This window comes from Pan troglodytes, chromosome 5 (assembly GCF_028858775.2).
Source record: "Pan troglodytes isolate AG18354 chromosome 5, NHGRI_mPanTro3-v2.0_pri, whole genome shotgun sequence".
NCBI classification, from domain to species: domain Eukaryota; kingdom Metazoa; phylum Chordata; class Mammalia; order Primates; family Hominidae; genus Pan; species Pan troglodytes.
In genome coordinates this window covers 63,017,159-63,038,480 of record NC_072403.2, presented here as the reverse complement: position 1 = coordinate 63,038,480, position 21,322 = coordinate 63,017,159, and the positions used below count along the sequence as shown (strand labels likewise).

The 21,322-nt window shown below is 36.2% G+C and overlaps 1 protein-coding gene and 1 long non-coding RNA gene across 19 annotated transcripts in view; one reads left to right on the top strand and one right to left on the bottom strand.

Annotated features, from left to right (window-relative positions):
- The first annotated feature begins 55 nt into the window (after window positions 1-55).
- LOC107975177 (uncharacterized) lies at window positions 56-20,944 on the top strand. Of its 2 annotated transcripts, none has more exons than XR_010157727.1 (3): window positions 56-146; window positions 1,079-1,172; window positions 20,580-20,944. It is a non-coding gene; the product is annotated as an uncharacterized LOC107975177 (long non-coding RNA). The 2 variants fall into 2 exon arrangements; XR_001718482.3 differs by lacking the exon at window positions 20,580-20,944 and adding an exon at window positions 6,846-7,307.
- Window positions 1,975-21,322, bottom strand: part of ZNF451 (zinc finger protein 451) — a 106,238-nt gene continuing 86,890 nt past the window's right edge. For 9 of the 17 annotated variants that reach the window (XM_063812488.1, XM_016955731.4, XM_063812483.1 and 6 more), the window contains 5 exons: window positions 20,913-21,056; window positions 19,423-19,553; window positions 17,728-17,914; window positions 10,677-10,745; window positions 1,975-3,754 (listed from right to left, as the gene is read on the bottom strand). In XM_063812488.1, the coding sequence (XP_063668558.1) occupies window positions 3,708-3,754; window positions 10,677-10,745; window positions 17,728-17,914; window positions 19,423-19,553; window positions 20,913-21,056 (578 nt within the window). In that variant the 3' untranslated portion in view covers window positions 1,975-3,707. Of the gene's footprint in view, window positions 3,755-10,676; window positions 10,746-14,046; window positions 17,915-19,422; window positions 19,554-20,912; window positions 21,057-21,322 lie in introns of all 17 variants that reach the window. The other 8 variants (XR_010157721.1, XR_010157722.1, XR_010157723.1 and 5 more) reach the window with 2 other exon arrangements.

Genomic DNA, 21,322 nt, shown 5'->3' with positions numbered 1-21,322 from the left:
CCCCCCACGCGAAGGTTCCTATCGGTCGACGGGCTGTGGGTGTATTGCTCAGTGACGGCTTCGTTTAGTTTCTCCCAGCACCCATAATTCAAAGCAAGAACAACGACATTATGGGGAGAAAACGTCCTTTTGTGAAACAGAAGGCAGTAAGTACAGCTCCTAGGCAGCCCACACTCACCTGACCTTCCTGTTACCACTTTATACTGAGATGAGAGTAATGAAAGCCCGGACAACACTGAAGCTATGAAGTAAAAAAGAAAAAGCTACTCCATCTTTCCCTGTCTAGCTAGATGTGGGAAGCAAAGTGAATTTACTTCATTTTTACCATTCTAATTTTCTTTTGTTTTTGAGATAGGGTCTAACTGTCGCCCACGTTGGAGTGTAGTGGCGCGATCACGACTTACTGCAGCCTCGACCTCCCGGGTTCAAGCGGTCCTCACGCCTGGCTTAATGAAGGGGTTTTAAATTTTTGCTATTAAAATTATTCCTGTTGAGCGAGCCGAGATCTCGCCACTGCACTCCAGCCTGGGCGATAGAGCGAGACCTTGTCTCAAAAAAATAAATAAATAAATAAATATTCTGAGTGAAATAATTGGCATTAAAAAGTCCTCAACTTTTAAAAATCCTCTGTTAACAAAAAAGATGCAGTAGGCCTCTAGGTCAGGCACCAGCTGTCGGTAAAAGACGGAATAGAGCTGAGGATACAAAGATTAGTCTACTTAAAAAGTTAGGCTTTAGTCCCCTCTCCTGATAGCTCTATGCCTCTCATTGCAAGGATGACAATGTACAGGGCACAGAAAATGATAGATAATAATAGTTTAAAGCTGAGCCACCACCTTTAATCAGAGATCAAAGCCATTTAAATACTTGAACAGAGTTGAAGCCCTTAAGGCTGGATCCCAATTCCCTCTGAACTCATTTTAAATCCTAATTAACTCTTGGGGTAGGGGATTATTTGACCTTATTAAAAATAACTTTATCATGACACAAACGAAAACAAAACACATTTTGTGAGTGGTTTGAAAGTCTATCAAGTGACTTTAGAATCATCCTGAACTCTTTTTCTCTCTTATCCTAGATCCACCCCATTAGTAAACCCCATCAATTTTGCCTTCAGAATATATCCAGATTCTTCCCAATTCTACCGCCACCATTCTGGTTCAAGCTACCTGGTAAGTTTGCACCTGGAATACTACAATACCTTCCTCTCTGGTCTCCCTGCTTCTACTCTTGCCTCTCATGTACATGTTATCTCAGTGCAGCAACTACAGCAATCCTAAATAAGGCAGATCATACCATTTATTCTCAGAAACCTTCACTGGCTCCTCACCTCAAAGTAAAAGCCCAGGTCATTAGAAAAACCTCAGTAAGTTCATTTCCTATTACTCTCCTAGCTCATCCTGTCAGCCATACTAGCCTTCTTGCTTTTCCTTGAATATACTAAGCTCCTGTCTGGACCTTCACCTCCTCCACCTGGAACTCTCTTCCCGATATGTATTTTCATCCTCATTCCCTCACCTTCTTCAGGTCTTTGCTCAAGTTTACCTATCAGTGATATCTTTTCTGACAACCCTATTAAAAATAGCAAGCCTCCCCCCAACTCCCTGTCCCTGCACTATTTATTCCCTTCCCTTCTTTATTTTCCGTCGTTACACGTATCACCATCAGATATGCAGTTTTATTGACTTGCTTACTAACATTGTACAATCCCCTCCTCTCCACCAATATGTGCTCCACAGAGGGGTAAGGGCTTTGTTTTGCTTACTGGTATATTCCAAGTGCTTAGAACAGTTGCTGGCACATGGTGAGTACTCAATATTTTGTGATTGAATGAATTAATGAGTGAATGATGTAATGAAAAGATAAGCATCTTTGTCAATGTTAGAAACATTTACTTCTGACGATAATCCATATAACTTCCTCTGATGTTACACAGCGATTACATCTCCTTGTGTCTAAATTAAAGTCAAAGTATGAATTTTAAGATGATTTTTAATTATTTAACAAGTAGAAATACAATCAGTGACAATTATCAATTAAAACATTAAACAACCCAGTTACCTTTTCTTAACAGTCATGATGAAATATCCCTTTCCTGTCTTATCAGAAGCCTTAATTATTCTCTACCACACACACCACAAAAGCTTCTTAATAGAGCATCAGTGTCCATCACACCTTTGTGTAGAATCTCTGGCAACAAGGTGCTGTCTCCTCTTGCCCTGCCCCCACATCTGCTTAACTACTCTTCTTTCTGGAATGCCTCTTTTGCTCCTATTTTGTGAGCTCCTGCAGATGTGTTTAAGGTCCAGCTCAGTGACTACCTCCTAGAGCCTTGCTTGACCACTTAAACATACAAACTAAAAGCACAATGTGGTCATTTTGGAAAGATGATTGATAAATTCTCAAGCCACAATGTCTAGTTTTTAAAAAATGCAAGCAGGGAGGAACAGAAGTGACATATCAAGAAATTAAAAACACAAATTATAGATTGAAAAGACTATAGTAATAAAAAAATTCAATTTCACACTAAAATATTTAGTGTTACAGAGAAGGAACAAAATTCTAGCCTTTATATTTTGTCTTAAATATAAAGAAAAGCTTTATATTTATAGAAATGTTTTTAAGTTTGGTAAATAATTACTACTAAAAATTTTTAGAGATAAGACATTTCTGGTTAAATAACATGAAGCATATACACAAAGATAATATGACAAGCCCTTCTTAGTCTTCTACTTATGTCGTATTTTTTATTACTCACAATGGGGCCTCAATATTTAAGAATTAAATATGTAATACCAAATGAAGGAAACTGACAATTCAGTGAATAACTAAACTGAAAACACTTCACATGAAATAAAAATTTAAAGAGTTAAGGAAGATTATTCCTGAGTAGGCTTTCAACATTATTTCTTGAAGAATATTATGTTTACACAAATATATAAAAAAGGACTGTTATGAAAAATAATTTTATGCAAATATTCTGACACCATTCCCTTTAACCAGGAGACCATACAAGTCACATAAAAGTCTAAGCAGGTAAAAGGAATGGAAATTGTTTCATTTAAATTATTTCTCAAAAATTAAGGTGTATTTTTTATTTTAGCAATGTGCTGCTCTAATTAAAGCAATAATTTACATATGCATGGCACCCACAAAGAACATTGCTGATAAAATTTTAAATGTTTCCATGCTCAGTTTCCATTACCCTCTTCTAATAAACATAAACAAAGATCTCAAAGGTATTATATAATAGTGCCACATGAGAAGTAGAATTTATGGAAAACTTGACCTATGTCACCTTTTTTATATTCATTTTCACTCCTAAAAAAATAAACTAGCATCATTTGTACAGTACAAATAAAATTAAAGAACTAATGCTATTTGGGAAACAACTGTCAAGAGCTTTCCTTTTTTTTAACCCTTTAAATCTAAATATATAAATTCAAAGTTAACTGGGAAACTGTTACACCTATATTAGAATACATAATTTATATTTGCATGAACATGTATTCTATTTCTTCTGTACATGTTTGCACATTAGCACAAAAATACAAAACAAAGATCAGATTTTGAACATATGAAAGCAAAAACATGTTTTCAAATACATTTGTAATAGTGGATTTCTGGTCTCCTTTAGAAAACAAACTCAAGAATTCATTATCTGAGTCTCTTCAAGGCCACTTGATGTTGTGTGGTAATATCTTTAATTACATTTCCTCAAGACTTCTTCTAATAGCTTCTTCTAATTCCACATCTGCATTAAAAAACATAGAATTTTAACACTTAGGGCAGAAAACTCAACATGTGCTGTATTTATTTAAGTTTCATCGACTGTATTCTTTTCAAGAAGGAAAGTAAAATCAAAATGGAAAAACACAGGATAACTTGGCAGTTTCTCGACTAAAAAATTGAGTATTTTGAAATATGAAAATCTAGACATGATCTTGAATTGAATTTTATATATGAACGTAGAACCTGCAAGTTAATTCCACTTAGGAATGTAGAAAGTCAACAAACTTTTAAAATCACTGACAGGTAATCACTTGTTTCAACATTTAAAAAAAAATCTGTATCACTTATTTGCTAAAAGACTTGAGGTGATACATATAAGACTTTAAACAGAAAGGCAACTCCATGAAATGACAAAATGTCACAGGCCATTAAAAATTTAGTTTAATTTTTAATTATACCTCAATAAAGCTGGGGAAAAATTAGCTTAAAGCATCCTAGCATCTAAGGTAGTGAAACTCATAGCCACATAAATGTCATCTGAGAAGCATATAATATATGCTGTATGCAGATGTATGTAAACTCATTTGACAAATATTTATTGAATGCCCATTATATACCAGGAACAGCAATGTAATAGTGAACAAGACAGACATTATTGGGTTCACAATAGTTGAGTTCCATCTCCTCCTTGGGAATGATGCTAAAATCCAGGAGGGTGAAATTTGGTGTCAATTTCTTGGCCTTCACTAGCTTCTCACACCAGATTTATCTCATCCCATCTGGTCCACAGTCTCTCAGAGGCTACTTGGCTACAGGCACCAGTGATCTCCCTAAGATGCAACCGCATGTTCCTCTGAGTGGGGGCACTAGTGTTATGTTGTCTAATTTAAAGTACAATAAACTAGCATGAACTGTGTATCAAGTTAAAGCTACACTCTGGGATCAGTTAGTTGCCCTTAAGATGAATTAAAAGGGATGAGGAAATGCAAAGAAAAGCCAAGACACTCTTACCAAAGAAAAACAAGGGGACAAGACTTGTCTAAGATATGAACACTTATTATAAAGTTACAATAACTAATAATGTGGTACTAGTGCAAGAATAAATAGACCAAAGGAACAGCATAGACAGCTCAGAAACAGACCCATGCATATATGGACATTGGATTTATAACAAAGGTAGCACTGCAGAATGATAGGGAAAGGTCTTTTTAACAAATGATAGTAGGTTATATGTATATGTATGTGTGTGTGTGTGTGTGTGTGTGTGTGTGTGTGTGTGTATGAAATCACAACGTCTGTTTTACAATTAAAGTTATAAAAATCTTTGAACTAAAATTCAAAATTTGAAGTATGGTTTATACTAAATGCATATTGCTTTAACATCCTTATAAAGTAAAAAAATCATAAATCAAACCATCATTAAGTACAGCAACATCTATACAAAGATATCATACCTCCAGTGAGCTCATAGGGATTAAACTTGCCAGCTGAAAGACTATAAAAAACAAAAAGCAAGTATGGTCATGTGCTGCGTATCAACTTTTGGTAAACAGTGGATCACATATACAACAGTGGTCCCATAAGATTATAATAGACCTGAAAAATTCCTATTGCCTAATTATGTCATAGCCATCTTCATGTTGCAGTGCAACATATTACTCATGTGTTTGTGGTGATGCTGCTGTAAACAAATACACTATGTTGCCAGTTGTATAAAAGTACAGCACATACAATTATGTACAGTACATAACACTTGAAAATTATAATAAACTCTGGTACTGGTTTATGTATTTACTATACTTTTTATTATTATTTTAGAGGGTACTGCTACTTATAAAAGTGATATTGATGATCCTGACTCTGTGCAGGTCTAAGCTAATATATATGTGTTTGTGTCTTAGTTTTTAACAAAAAAGTTTTAAAAGTAATAAAACAATTTAAAAGTAGAGAAAAGCTTATAGAATAAGGATATAAAGAAAATATTTCTCTATAGCTGTACAAAGTGTTTGTGTTTTAAGTGTTATTACAATAGAGACAAAAAGTTAAAAATTTTAAAGTTTATACAAGTTACAGTAAGCTAAGGTGAACTGATTACTGAAGAAAAAAAAATTTTTTTTAATGTAGTATAGGCCAGGCACAGTGGCTCATGTCTTAATCCGAGTACTTTGGAAGGCCAAGGTGGGCGGATCACCTGAGGTCAGTAGTTCGAGACCAGCCTGGCCAACATGGAGAAACCCCATCTCTACCCAAAATACAAAAATTAGGCGGGAGTGGTGGCACATGCCTATAATCCCAGCTACTTGGGAGGCTGAGGTGGGAGAATCACTTAAACCTGGGAGGCGGAGGTTGCAGTGGGCCGAGATCACACAACTGCACTCCAGCCTGGGCAACAGAGGAAGACTCCGTCTCAAAAAAAAAAAAGTAGTATAGCCTAATCGTACAGTGTTTATAAAATCTACAGTAGAGTACAGTAACATCCTAGACCTTCACATTCACTCACCACTCACTCACTGACTCACCCAGAGCAACTTCCCCATCCTGCAAGCTCCATTCAGGGTAAGTACCTTATACAGGTATACCATTTTTTATGTATTTTTATGTCTCTATGTTTAGATACAAAAATATTTACCATTATGTTACAATGTCTACAGTATTCAGCACAATAACATGATATACAGGTTTGTAGACTAGGAGCAACAGGCTACATGATATAGCATGGGTGACAAAGACTTTAAGCCAACTGTCTTATGTATGTTCAAAGAACTAAAGGAAACCAGGAAAAAAATGTATGAACAAAATTAAGAGTACCAATAATGAGGCAGAATTATTAAAAGCCCATCAAATAGAAACTCAGGAACTGAAAAGTACAATAACTAAAATGAAAATCTTTAGAGGGGCTTAATGAATTTGAGTACAAAGAAGAGTCAGCAAATTTAAAGATAGTATAATTTAAATTATCCAGTGTGTGTCTTGGTTTGAGTTCAGTCTAAATCAATCAATCAATCAATCAATCAATCATCCAGTATGAGGAACAGAAAGAAAAATGAAGAAAAGTAAACAGAGTCCAAGGGACCTGTGGGACATCATCAAGTGAACTAACATATGCATTACAGGAGTCTCAAGAGGGGAAGTGAAATAGGATCAGAAAGAATGTTTGAAGAAATAATGGTTGAAAAACTCCGAAATTTGATGAAAGAGGTGAATCTACATATCCAAGAAGCTCAATGAACTCTAAAGAGACCCACACTGAGACATGTTATAGTCCAACTGTCAAAAGCCAAAGACAATGAAAACAACAAGAGAGAAACAACTCATCACATACAAGAGAGCCTTAATAAAATTACTAGCTGATTTCTTATAAAAAACCATGGAGACCAGAAAATAAGAATGTCGATCAAGAATTCTATATCTGACAAAACTATTCCTAAAGAAATTCTCAGATAAACAAAAGCTACAGAATTTACTAGTAGACCTGCCCTACAAGAAATGCTAAAGAGAATCTCTCAGATTGAAATTAAAGGACATCAGACAGTAACTTGAAGCCATATGAAAAAATAAAGAGCAATTGTGAAAAATCTGTCTTTGTTTTTCTATTCTGTGGCTAGCTCTGTGTTCCCCTTACCATTCTTTCTGCCTTAATTTCATTTACTTTGAGAGCAGTAATTATGGCAAACAAACAACAAAAACAACCAGTAGTAGGAGGTAGAAGACATATAGAAATGGTTCCCAATCATTTTAAAACTGTGGATGTAAGGCCAAATTACTTAATGTTTAGAAGCCTCAGTTTTCATATAAAATGAAGAGAATAGTCTGACTCTCACAAGTTGTTAAGATTAAGAGCAGTTTTGACTGCTATTAATTGAAGGAATTCTCAGAATAAGGCATATTGCTAACATTTACAGAAAGATGGTTTTGCAAAGAAAATTATCTATATAATGCTGTCCTCTGTCTCTTCCAGCAATTTGAGTCAGAATACCTCTAGTTAACAGACATACCTCTAGAGTAGACCTTAGGTGAACATATAAGTAAATAATGGCATAATGATCATCATAATCCCAGTAACATTAGCAGCAACCAATATATACTATTTATCATATGTCATGTTATTCTAGTAAGGTAGGTATACTAATATTCCCATATTTAAGAGGAGGAAGCTGAAGCACAGTGAAGTTAAGTGACTTGTCCAATATTACACAACTTGTAAGCAGCAGAGTTTTAACTTAGGCAGTATGAATCCAAAGACTGTACTTTTCACCACCACATTATGCGGCATCTGTTTCCTCTGTCAAGTACAGGAACTAGATTATATGGGATTGTTATGACTGGCCTGTGTGGTCAGAGTTTGATATTGGTCTATGAGGAACAACAAAGAATAACACAAATCACGGAAGGAGGGAATTACCCTAAGGCAAAAAGCCATAAGCAGATTTATCCTGTCTTCTGCCACTATTTCTCAGGCATTTACAGAGTTGTACTGGGAAAGGAAGAAATAAAAAGACACTTAAGAGTTAGCTTAAAATTTTTTTTTGAGTTTTGTTATCAGGTCTAGACTAGAACATTATTTTGCTTCTGTGGTTCAGGGTCAACAAAATAACCCAATATTCTATAACAAAATAGCCTCTATCTTAATTTCCCTTATCCAGTTATAGGGAAATGGGTCCTGGTGGCTCTAACATGTTTTAAGTTTATTAAAAGTTTATTCATTTAACAAGCAACCATTTTGTGCCAAACACTGTGCTAGGTGCTGCTGAAGTAAAGATAAATAAAACATGATCCTACTCCCTAAGGAGCTTACAGTCAGCAGAGATGAAAGTTATAGACAGAAGTATTTTAAATCCACTTGGCCTGGTACAGAGGGAGCCCAGAATAGAGAGTGGTTGGCTGTGTCTAAAGATGGACAATCTAGGAAAGGCACTGACCATACAACAGTGCCTACAAAAATGGCAATTCTATATGGTTCAACCTAAGAGATGAAATTCGAGTTAGCTCTTTTGGGGTGATGAGGAGGGGAAAAGAAGAAGGGTGTTAGAGAAAAGTGCAAAGGAGCCCATATTCCTTAACTTAAGTGAAACACCATGTGCTTCTCACATTTATTTTATATAAAGCATCAGGATACAAAACACAAACACATTCCTTTGGTTTTTCTTGGAATTAAAGGATTTTATCCCCACCTCTATTTTAACTATGACAACTAGTTATAGGTTTAAAGTGTCTTCTCTTGAATCCTATAAAAATAATTATTTTTCCAAACCAAATAATCACAAAAATGTAACATCTCCACCTCCAAACCATAAAATGCATTACATAGATAATATGTGGTACATATCCAGTTACACAAATCTCAGATTTCCTAGGTTAGCTAGGAGCCCACAAAACTGTGATAGCTTATAATTATTTAAAAGTTATAATTTTGCCTGGCATTTTCCATGGGATGAGTCACGAGGTGTCAAATACAAGTTGCAAAATCTGAACTCTTTAGATGTTCAGTACTGTTTATCTTTTAGTGGCCTTGATAAACAACTTAATTGGCAGTTTTTGTTCAAAACACACAAAAGTTCTTTCATTTGTTTAATTCATCATTATGGGGTGCTGGGAAAACAAGTTGGTCAAAACACTTGCTTCCTTCCAATTAGGTATAGATTTATGGCCAGTTTTGTTTAACCAATGAAATTTGGCTATAAGGCAGAAAGATTACAGCTATCTACTTAATCTAATGGATGAATCGATTCCACTGCCAGACTCCATTTCCCAAACTCCTAATAGCATAAAGTTCTAGTATGCTCTTAGTCAAACTAATTGTATTATCTGAGATCAAGGAAATGCAAAGAAAACATACCAGTTGGGCCATTCTGTTTGTGTGTGTTTAGTCACATTTCCATCCCTACTTTCCAGCCTCCACATTCCTACCCTATAATCTCCAACAATAAACATTATACTGGAATGTACATGAAGACTCCTACTGTTTTTCTTTAATGTCAAAGATGCCGATATAACACTTTCAACTTCTCCAGTGAAGCTCAAAGTATTTTCTAAGATTCATTATCTCATTTCCCCCAGGTTATTAAAAAGTGCAGTCTGTTATATAAAAACCAAAGTAAAGAATGGTTACAAGACACAACCAAATAATGGTACAGCCAGCAAATGATTTGATGCCAAGTGACAGAAAAGTTCTCTTTAACCTATGGAAGGAAATAGCTTTTCCTTTAAGAAGAGTAAAAGAGAATTTTAATTTTTAGCTGGGCATGTTAGTGGCACACGCCTGTAATACCAGCTACTGTGGAGGCTGGGGCACAAGAATCACTTGAACCCAGGAGGCAGAGGTTGCAGTGAGCTGAGATTGTACCACTGCATTCCAGTCTGGGTGACAGAGTGAGACTCTGTCTCAAAAAAACAAAAAACAAACAAACAAAAAAAACCTTTTAAAATTTATTTTTAAAAGCCCATTTATATTTAGATATAAGTGCTTGCTTTTAGAGTTCTACTGCCTGTCTTTTAATACTGTTAATACTACTCAAGATAAGTAACAATTAGGAAATCAAAATCATCTCCTAGCCCAGGGGTTAGCAAACTTTTTAAAGGGTTAGAAAATAATTATTTGAGGGGGGCGGGGGTGGAGGGGCTCTACTGTCTGTGCCACACCTATTCAACCTTGCAGTTGTGGTACAAAAGCAATAGCATAGACAATACTTAAATGTATGGCTGTGTTCCTAAAGATAGTGGACTGGATTTGACCCAAGGGCCATAATTGGCTGACCCATTCTAGCTTTCTAAATTAGTATTACCCCTAAGTCATCTTACATGAAAAATGCAAAGCTATCCAAACTGAGAAAATGTTTTAACTTGGGGGTAGAAGGGAATAAGAGGGGTGAATGGGTGAGAGAGAGAAATTTAAAAAAAAATACAGATACAGTCAAGTAGAAAAGAGATTAACTCTATTAGGTTACCTTCTGTGGATATAAATTCTTCTCCTATTGAAGTACTTTTGGCACCCATGTTATCATCACTGTCACATTCTGTAAAGAAGAATCAATACATGCAGTTATTGTGCCATAAATTTATGTATTCTCAGTATTATTTTCAATAACTTCTCATACCCAAGCTTACTCGTTATAATACAGTTCATTAGTGTTACACTACTTTCCCACACTAGGTTTTTTCCAAATAATATTAAAAATGGTGACATTAAATTCTCCTGTTTTGAAAATCATATGCATTCATCTCTATGGAGATAACACCATAGGTTTTCATTAACAATGCCTCTTGCATAGCACAAACTTACTTACCTGATGTCTTATGTGCTTTCATAATAAGAGACCGAAGGCTTTATAATACGGTATGACTGAAAAGGCACTGCAAAACTCACTTAAAATTTGAACCATGGAGCCTAAGGAGATTAATGTCTAAATGTCATGTGGGATCCCAAGAGGTCCTGGGGTAGAAAAAGGATATTGAGGCCGGGCGTGGTTGTTCACACCTGTAATTCCAGCACTTTGGGAGGCCGAAGTGGGTGGACCACCTGAGCTCAGGAGTTTGAGACCAGCCTGGGCAACACAGCAAAACCCTGTCTCTACCAAAAATACAAAAAATTAGCCAGGTATGGTGGTGCGCACCTATAGTCCCAGCTACTTGGGAGGCTGAGGTAGGAAGATCGCTTGAACCTGGGAGGTGGAGGTTGCAGTGAGCCGAGATCACGCCACTGCATTCCAACCTGAGTGACAAGAGTGGGACCCTGTCTCAAATGAAATGAGACGAGACAAGAAAAGAAAAGACAGGGGAGGGGAGGGGAGAAAACAAAAGAAAAAGGACATTGGGGAAAACTAAAGGCTGGAATTAGTAATAATGTCCTAATATTGTTCCGTGAATTATGACAAATGTATCACTCTAACATAAGATGTTACTAATAAGGGAAACTAAGTATGGGTACATGGAAACACTCTGTACTATCTTCACAACTTTTTTGTAAATCTAAAACTATACTGAAAAATAAAGTTCACCTTTAAAAAATTTGAAACATTGTACTATCAATGACCTAATATTGTGCTTATCACTTTAACTACATTTAAATCAATATATATTTATATCAAGATATAATTATACAAATATAAACAGATATGCATCTATATATGATATATATGTCAGTGACTTGAATCAGCATCTAACTAAACACAAATCATATAGACATATTTGTTTCTGTGCAAAGTTAAAAACTTAAAATATACATTAAAAAGCCCTTTAGGGGTCTATAAATAAAAATTAAATCACTATATTTCACTATATTCTTTTGCTGCAGAAATTTGTTTTTACAAGTCATCTTTGCTATTAATTCCAGCAAAATACTTCAAATATTTCAAGCAGTGTTTTAGGTAAATAAAACATTACATTTACAAATTAAAGAACAAAATTAAACCTCTAAACCAGGGGTGTCCAATCTTTGGCTCGCCTGGGCCACATTGGAAGAAGATTGTCTTGGGCCACACATAAAATACACTAACACTAATGATAGCCCATGAGCAAAATAAGAAAACACACACACACAAAAAAACTCTCATAATGTTTTAAGAAAGTTTACAAATTTGTGTTGGGCTACATTCAAAGCTGAACTGGGCCACATGTGGCCCGTGGGCCACAGGTTAGACAAGCTTGCTCTAAACATTAAGAACAAAAGGAAAATACCCACAGGTTTCTGTTATTACAATTTAAAGTCAAGGTCAGTCAAAAGCAGCATGTTATAACTCATCCAAACAATTCATCATTGCATGCAAGGCCTAAGGCTACACTAAGGTTTGAATAATGACAAATCCTTGATTTGTCAAGGATTAACTTGACATGGGGTTGCAAATATTAATATCATAAAAGGTTTCTTTTGCCTCCATCAACCCCATCAGAAGAACAGAGAAAATCGTAAATATTCTTTCTTATTTTCAGTACCTTTGCATGGAATTAATTTTATCAACATATTTTTATAATGGTGCCCAAAGAAACAACCTATAGTTTTCATTAACAGGCTGAGGAAACAACAGGCAGACAGACTTTAAGAAATAAGTTCAACAATTATTTTAGGTAATGCCTAGTCCACAGGCCATGATGCTGCTTCAATCATCTACACTTCCATAGCACCTAGGTGAATGTTTATGCTCTATATGTAAGATGGATTTAAAAATCTGTGTAATTGGTATGACTCATAGATGCCAACCCTACTTACTGCTTCTAACCCACTCATCCACAATGAAGCCACAACTAAATGGATATGACAGTCTCAGGCTTATAAACAAGACCATCTAAGGAGCATACAGATTCAACAAAAATTATCTTGTAGTAACATCTTTTTCATTATATGTAATTCTCAAGGGAGCAGATACTGGCCCAAATAAGAAAACACTGAAAATACTAACTTCTGTGTGCCCTGGAACATTTATATCGATTAAGTGAAAGGTAGAGGAAGCAATGGGAGGCAGGTTTCTAGTGAATTTCTTTGAAACCACATGTTGCAGTACTCCAATAAGCTCACTGCAGTGCTTGTAGTTCTAGTGCCAACATCTCGAGGAGCCTGTAAAGATGGTGTTTATTCATTTAATTATGAGACAAAAGATCCTAAAGAAATTAGAATGCTAATTGCTTTCCTTGGCTATATTCAGCATATAATCACTTTACTTTTTAAAGCACCAGAACTCACAACCAAATCATTTCTTCTGACAAAAAAAAAAAAAAGCGCATTCTTCCTGAATGTTATTTAAAAATAAAAAACTTGTTTGATATCTTTATATAAACTCTGCAATGTCCCTGTACTGTGGCAGAATATTTCCCATTATCTTCATTCTTCAAGGACATGGTTAAAGCCAGTAATTCACACTGGGTGGCTAGCTCTACATCATTGAATCAGGTATTTGTGTCAGTGAAAGTCTCACCCATAGTCGTTGATACTAATGAAAAGCAAAGCACTTGCTCTGTGACTGCAGGTAGATTATTTAACCTTTCTGAACCTGTGCTTCCTTCCACACTTATAAAATGGGGTAATCCAACACCTACTTCGTAGCTTGCAAAGGGGATTAAAAAGCATATGGAATAAGTTCTTTCAACATATTTAAACATCTGTAAACACTACAAACATAAAAAGCAGTTAACATGGTGGCTCGCACATAGTAGTCTTCAATAAACTACAATAAACTTCAATAAACTTTTTTCAATAAAAAAGTTCACCTTTTCTTTCTTTCAACATTTAAGTGACAAGTTATATCTGCATCTCTGAAACATGAGGCTTGAGTTAGAATAACGAAGTATTTGGGAATAAAATATAAATGGTCTAAGAAAGTCTACCTGGCTTCTCTGATTGGGATTCCCAGAAAGGATCCATGTATCTTAAGTGTTAAGAAAGTGAGGATAACTACAATATAAAATAGAAATGATGAAGGATAAGAAGACCAAGGTGGGGCAGAAATTAAAGTTAATAGACTTTTTAAATGTCTCTACAAGAATTTATACATATATCATAGCGTAATTAAAATGTTCATGTTGAAACCCTGATGCTTACAAGTAGAGAAAAGAACTTTTACCCTAACTAACCAAGTCAGAGATCTAAAAATGTACCAGTAATAAAGCTACTTAACCTTTCCCCTCCCCACCATGCTAAAACAATGCCTTAGGAACAAATGACTGGACACCGATATACAGAACCAGGAACTCCAAATATCTGTATTTTTACTGAAATAAGTACCTCTGGAAAGACTTTCAATTAACAGAGAAATTAGCAAAGACTAATTTCTCCTAGTATGATACCATATGATCGATTCTGATAACAATATTCAAAAGATCCTATTTATACAGCAATCTTTAGTCTAATAAAAACCACTTTTTAGTCCTGCTGATGGTAAATTTCTGAAAACTTATAAAGAATAAGAGACTCAAACTTGTATCAACTTCTCTATGCTCTGGTGAAAAATTCAAAAATCTGAAAAATCACTAGCCTGGCTATATAATAACAAATATGAAAGAACTTATCACTGTATGTTACTTATAGCAGGAGTCCCCAACCCCAGGGCCATGGACCAGTACCAGTCTGTGGCCTGTTAGGAACTGGGCTGCACAGCAGGAGGTGAGCAGCAGGTGAGCCAGCATTACCACCTAAGCTCCTCCTCCTGTCAGATCAGCAGCGGCGTTAGATTCTCATAGCACAAACCCTATTGTGAACTGCACGTACAAGGGATCTAGGTTGTACACTCCTTATGAGAATCTAATGCCCCACCTCCTGCCCCCAATCCATGGAAAAATTGTCTTCCATGAAACCAGTCCCTGGTGCCAAAATGGTTGGGGACTGTTGACTTATAGTATAAACTTAGGTTACATCCCAAAGGACAATTTTGTTTGTTGACTGGCATCTAGAAGCGTTGAGACCACAAATCCCTTGAAATTGTATGCAATGTAGTACATACATGTTTATTTTGGGGGATGGAGGGTATAGAAAGTTTTCATCAGATTCTCAAAAAGGTCCAGTGACCCCTTCACCCCAAAAACCACATTGCCTTAAGAAACTGACTGGCTGTCAAATCTGAAAACAAGAAGGAACACCATGTTTAGCTATGTGCAAGGAGTTATCTGGCATTCTTTAGTAACAAAAATTATATTATTAATGGACATTGAGAGATTTATTGAGTCCCATTATACATTAAATACCATTCCTTAATAGAAACTATTACTCAACTATTCACAAAGCTATTTGTTAGGAAAGGAAATGGAATAAAAGTTATCCAAGAAAATGATTTTTCTTTGATTCCTTATAAAGTTCACTACAGGAAATTTGATGGTTTTAAGTCTTCCATGAAGAAAAAATTTGGTCTTAAATCAGATAACTAAGCCTGAACATACTATGATTCAGTGTAACATTAAAAATGTAGTGGCTAGGAATCACATTTTCTTTTTATGGTAGTAATAATAAAAAATAGCTATTATTTGTTAAATAGCTAAAGTGCTTTATATACTGTGCTAGACACTTTACATACATCACTATTACAACCATATAAATACAAAAAAGTGAGGCTCCAAAAAAGTTAAGTAACATGCCTGAAATCGCGCTGCTAGGAAACAGCAAAGTTAGCATTTGAACCAAAGCCCATATCCTTCTTCATGCAGTGCACAATCTCTATATGTCACAAAAACTAAGAATAAAGTACACATGTGCCTCCAGAGAGTAGTTAGTTCAAATGACTACTGAGTATGGGTGATTAAAAAAAAAAAAAAAAAGAATACCTAGAACATAAGAGTCATTTGGAAGGGCATAATCAGCAGATACTAATAACCTGTATCTTACCTCCAACCGTAATATACCCATGCAAGTCTACTCGTATTCACCTCTCATTCCAAACAGAATATGGTTTTGCCTCTGCAAAACCATAACAGGTTTCACATTTGGAGTTATAAAAGAAATGTTCCCAAAAGCAGAAGCATAAGAGAAGGAAAGGGAGGTTGGCCTTGTGTGGCAAAGGTAAAACTTTATCTTATAGGATATTAAGTAGATGTTGAGGACTGGGAAAGCGATAGCAAAAGAGTAGAAGAGGTGTTTTGCTTTTTGTTTGAGACGAAGTTTTTGCTCTTATTGCCCAGGCTGGAGCGCAATGGTGCAATCTCAGCTCACTGCAACCTCTGCCTCCTGGGTTCAAGCGATTCTCCTGCCTCAGCCTCCCGAGTAGCTGGGATTACAGGCAACCGCCACCATGCCCAGCTAATTTTTGTATATTTAGTAGAGATGGGTTTTCACCATGTTGACCAGGCTGGTCTTGAACTTCTGACCTCAGGTGATCCACCCGCCTCAGCCTCCCAAAGTGCTGGGATTACAGGTGTGAGCCACTGCACCCAGCCTGTTTTTTTTTGTTGTTTTTTTTTTAAGAAAAAAGAAAGCCACAGATAGAAAAACAAGTGAAAACAAAAATTACAGAATAGGAAGATAATACTCAGAACTAAGGCATGACATAAAGACACAAGAGTTCATTTTCTTTTATAATCTTCCATCATTACTCCACTTTAAAGAGTATAAAGAGCACAGATTACTGATTCCTAACTTTGCAGAAGTGAATTGATCCACTGTAATCAGTGATTACAGCAAAATTCTCCAGAATGAGTTTTCAATCAAAATGTGCTTCCAAATATAGTGAAAGAAAAAAAAAATCTAGGAGGCAAGCAGACTTGAAAGCTTTAAAGGCACACAATAAAAATGCCAAAAAGCCACTATTTTTCATTAAGGTAATTCATTAATATCTTCAAACCTTATTCATGAATTTAAATTATTAGGATATTTAAACATTAATTATTCTAGCCATATTTCTTTACTTCAGAGATTATGAAAAAGGGGGGTATAACTCAGTGGTAGAGCATTTGACTGCAGAAATTATGAAAAACGAAAAACAAAACTTCTGAATCCTTAGAATTACATCTTTTCTTATATACTAGGAAGTGAAATTGGGTATCAGCACTCCTTTCATTGAACAATCTCACAAAGGTACAGAAGAAAGTGCAAGTCCCAGCAATAAGATAGGATGTACCCACTTCTCTAAGGACCTAAAAGCCTATCAGCGTTTTATTTTGTCACTGTCAACCTCTTAAATGATCACCTTTGTTATTGCTTTCTGGTTTTCACCTCTAAGCGCACTGCTAAAAACTGAAGGTCAATTTGGAATTTCAGAAACAAAGTGAAGATCTGAATTCTGAGCTTTTAAAATTGTAGTAACATACTATAACACATGAATATATGTTTTATATACATCAATATAGATTTTATCTACTAGATCAAAAAAAGCTCCAGAAAATTATTATGAATTCATCCTCCTTCTAAAACACTAAAGAATGAAAGTGAGATTTTTTTTAAAAAGATAAGTAAGATAGAAGTAAGAGAACATGATGGTTTAGCAAGCAGGCAACAGTTCACTAGCGGACAGCAGTTTATTGGTTTCTCTCAGCAGTGAAGTCTCCTCCTCTTGGGTGGTTTGCACTGTGACTGCAGCTGCGTACCTTTGGTGGTATCAGATATGCTATTTAACAAAGCACACATCATATCTCCCTCTAAGTGGTGAGGGTTTAGTATATGAGCTGGCCTCTGAGTCTTCTTAAATTGATTCTCTAGCTCCAGAAAACCTTGATCTCCTGAGAGGATGGTGAAAGGAATTTGCTTGGGTAGTTGTTCATCTAGACGGCCAGCCTAAGTTAGAACAAATGGCACAGGTTGATAAAAAATCAGCATGAGTTTCAAAACAAGTTACATCTATTTCAGAATGAACACATACCTAGGAAGGTATATTAAGCTTGTTCCCTAGTCCCTACCAAAGTATGACATAAAGATCTCCTTCAGCTGGGTGCAGTGGCTCACGCCTGTAATCCCAACACTTTGGGAGGCTGAGGCAGGTGGATCGCTTGAGGTCAGGAGTTCGAGACCAGCCTGGCCAACATGGTGAAACGCAGTCTCTATTAAAAAATGCAAAAATTAGCTGGGTGTGGTGGCATGCGCTTGTAATCCCAACTACTCGGGATTCTCCAGGCTGAGACTGGAGAATCACTTGAACTCGGGAGGCAGAAGTTGCAGCCGAGATCGTGCCACTGCACTCCAGCCTGGGCGACAGAGTGAGACTCCGTCTCAAAAAGGAAAAAAAAAAAAAGAGAGAAAGAAAGAACTCGTTCATAAATGAAATACCCCACATTTAATCAAATATAAGATGCCATTAAATTATATAAGCTATTTAATGTGCCATGAAAAGAAAAAGCCAAAATGGAAGTCCAACAGACCTCACATAAGGTTGGAATGCCAAAGGGCTATACGCTCAATATAAGGGTAAATAAGAAATAAATCTGCCATAGAGAAAAGGTAAGCAAGGCAATTTGCATGATTCAATCTTGGCATTAGATAGAGGGAAAAAGAAATCTTTTGTTGTTTAAACCATAAGCTGCAGTCAACAAGTTTGCAGAGTAAATTCACATTATCAGTGTGACATGTAAGTCCCCAAGCAGAAAATTTAAAGTGGGTCTCAGTTTGGCAGTTTCTCTAGGTACCCAGCAGAGACAGAAGCAAATGCAAATTCTATCTAGGCCAACAGTGATTGTTAAGGTACCTCTTAATTTTAGAGATATTAAAATATGAAAGTGTCTTAATATATATCAAATACAGTATCATCAGCAGGGCGCAGTGGCTCACACCTGTAATCCCAGCACTTTGGGAGGCCTAGGCGGGCAGATCACTTGAGGCCAGGAGTTTGAGACCAGCCTGGCTAACATGGAGAAACCCCGTCTCTACTAAAAATACAAGTATTAGCTGGGCATGGTGGTACGCTCCTGTAGTCCCAGCTACTTGGGAGGCTGAGGCACGAGAACTGTTTCAGCCCAGGGGGCTGAGGTTGCAGTGAGCCAAGACTGCGCCACTGCACTCCAGCCTGGGTGACAGAGCGAGACTGTCTCAAAAACAAACCCAAAAAACAGTATCAGCTCTTGATCATTTATCCCACAAATAGTTGAGGGTCTACTATGGATAGCTGAAGGTTTGCTAGAAGTTGAGGATAAAGCAATAAAAATATGCTATGGGGTCCTGCCTTCATAATAGTCATAGGTAGAACCTGAAGTACTGAAGAATGATCTATAACTCTCATTACAATTCAAGTGGGAAAAAAATGCAAGTGGGTCTGAGATTCACATTAGATTTTGAATAAAACAATGACTCACATGCATACATATGGCAAAATCAGCAGCATCTTTTCTTTTACTACAGCGAGGATGAAGGAAGAAGCATCCAATCCTGTTCAGGTAATTATAAATCTTACAGTTGAGCGGAGGCTTCCAATTGGTGTTTCCTCCTATTAATTTTAGAAAAGGCAAAAATGATAATCAAACAGGAGAGGAAAGGCCAAAAATTTTATCAAGAAAAAACACATACTAGAAAAAAACTTTTCTAGAGGCAAAGTACTAGATCAGAATGTGGAAGAACTCCATCCTAGCATAAGCATCAACATCTTGTTGCTTTACAGTCTTGAGAAAGTGGACCAACTTCCCTGAATCTGTCAACTCATCTTAAAACTCACATGGATATTAAGCAAAATCAAAAGTAATGTGTGTAAAAATTCTTTGAATGGCATTATTCTATAAGTGTAAGCATAAGTGGTTTTTACAGATGTCACCACCATTCAATGCAGAAATGATGGGCAATCACCAAAGCTCAACTTACTAAAGCAATTATACTGGCTAACTTATCCAGGTCAGTATGTTTCTATCTTTAATCCCAATCTTTCTCTTTACATGCTATTTCCTATCAAACATAAACAACAGCAGATGCTCTGTAAACCAAAGAAGCCTCTCCCCCAAGTTTGGTCAACAATTTGTAAAGAGGTTTAGATGAAGCTGAACACTTAAGAACAGCAAGGATGAACCGAAGAGGCAGTTATGGCATGTTGAAAATAACATTAGTCCTATAGCTGAGAGGCCAAATAATTCTGCTATTTATTAGTTTTAAAACTTTGAGGGAAAAAAAAAACAAAAACAAAAACAAAACATCTGCTTCTTTGTATTTTAAAAGGGATAAAACCATAATAATCAGTAACCATGTTAGTACAAAGCCAAAGCACCTGACACATTTTAGGTGTTGAATAAAGGCTTCTTCAATCTGTATCAAAAGATCCATAAACTTTTTTTTTTTTTTTTTTTTTTTAAGACAGAGTCTCGCTCTGTTGTCCAGGCTGGAGTGCAGTGGCACGATCTCAGCTCACTGCAAGCTTCGCCTCCTGGGTTCACACCATTCTCCTGCCTCAGCCTCCCAAGGAGCTGGGACTACAGGGGCCCGCCACCACGCCCAGCTAATTTTTTGTATTTTTTTTTTTTCTTTTTAGTAGAGACGGGGTTTCACCATGTTAGCCAGGATGGTCTCGATCTTCTGACCTCGTGATCCATCTGCCTCAGCCTTCCAAAGTTCTGGGATTACAGACGTGAGCCACCACGCCCGGCCAAAAGATCCATAAACTTTGAGTCACCAGATGGAGCTAACATTTACCACAGAGGCATGTAAAGAAAACGATTCTAGCAGAGTAACTATAATACAAAAGAACAATATTCCAATTATGTCCCTATGTTCTATCCAGGAAGGTTTAAGAGGAGCCTTTTAAACTGAACTATATTCTAAGAGGTGGGAAAAAGTTTTCTTTTGTTTTTCTTATTAACCGTACCTTGAAAGCCCCAAATAAATGTTCCTTGGTTTAGATGCCCTGGTAGATGACCAAAAAAGTTGGACCAGTTATCAAAATCTACAAAGACTATATGAGTCATGGTTCGCAGGTAATCCAAATCTGGAAGCTCAACAATTTCTTCCTCTGAGAAGAGAGAAATATCAACATGAGTTCAGTAAGAATTTGCTAAAATCATTCTGATTTCAAGTCCAAAAAGTATTAGAAGCCTAATATGCAAAAATACTAACCTTGAATGTTACTCATTTCTATCTAAACCTTTTTGTGAAATCCAAATCTGTACATGACACCATTTACACTTAAATCAGATAAAAATAACCTGAACACTTCACAAATTTTGGTTATATATCCTTCTTGCAAACATTTTCTTCCATCAACTCTAAAGCTTGTTA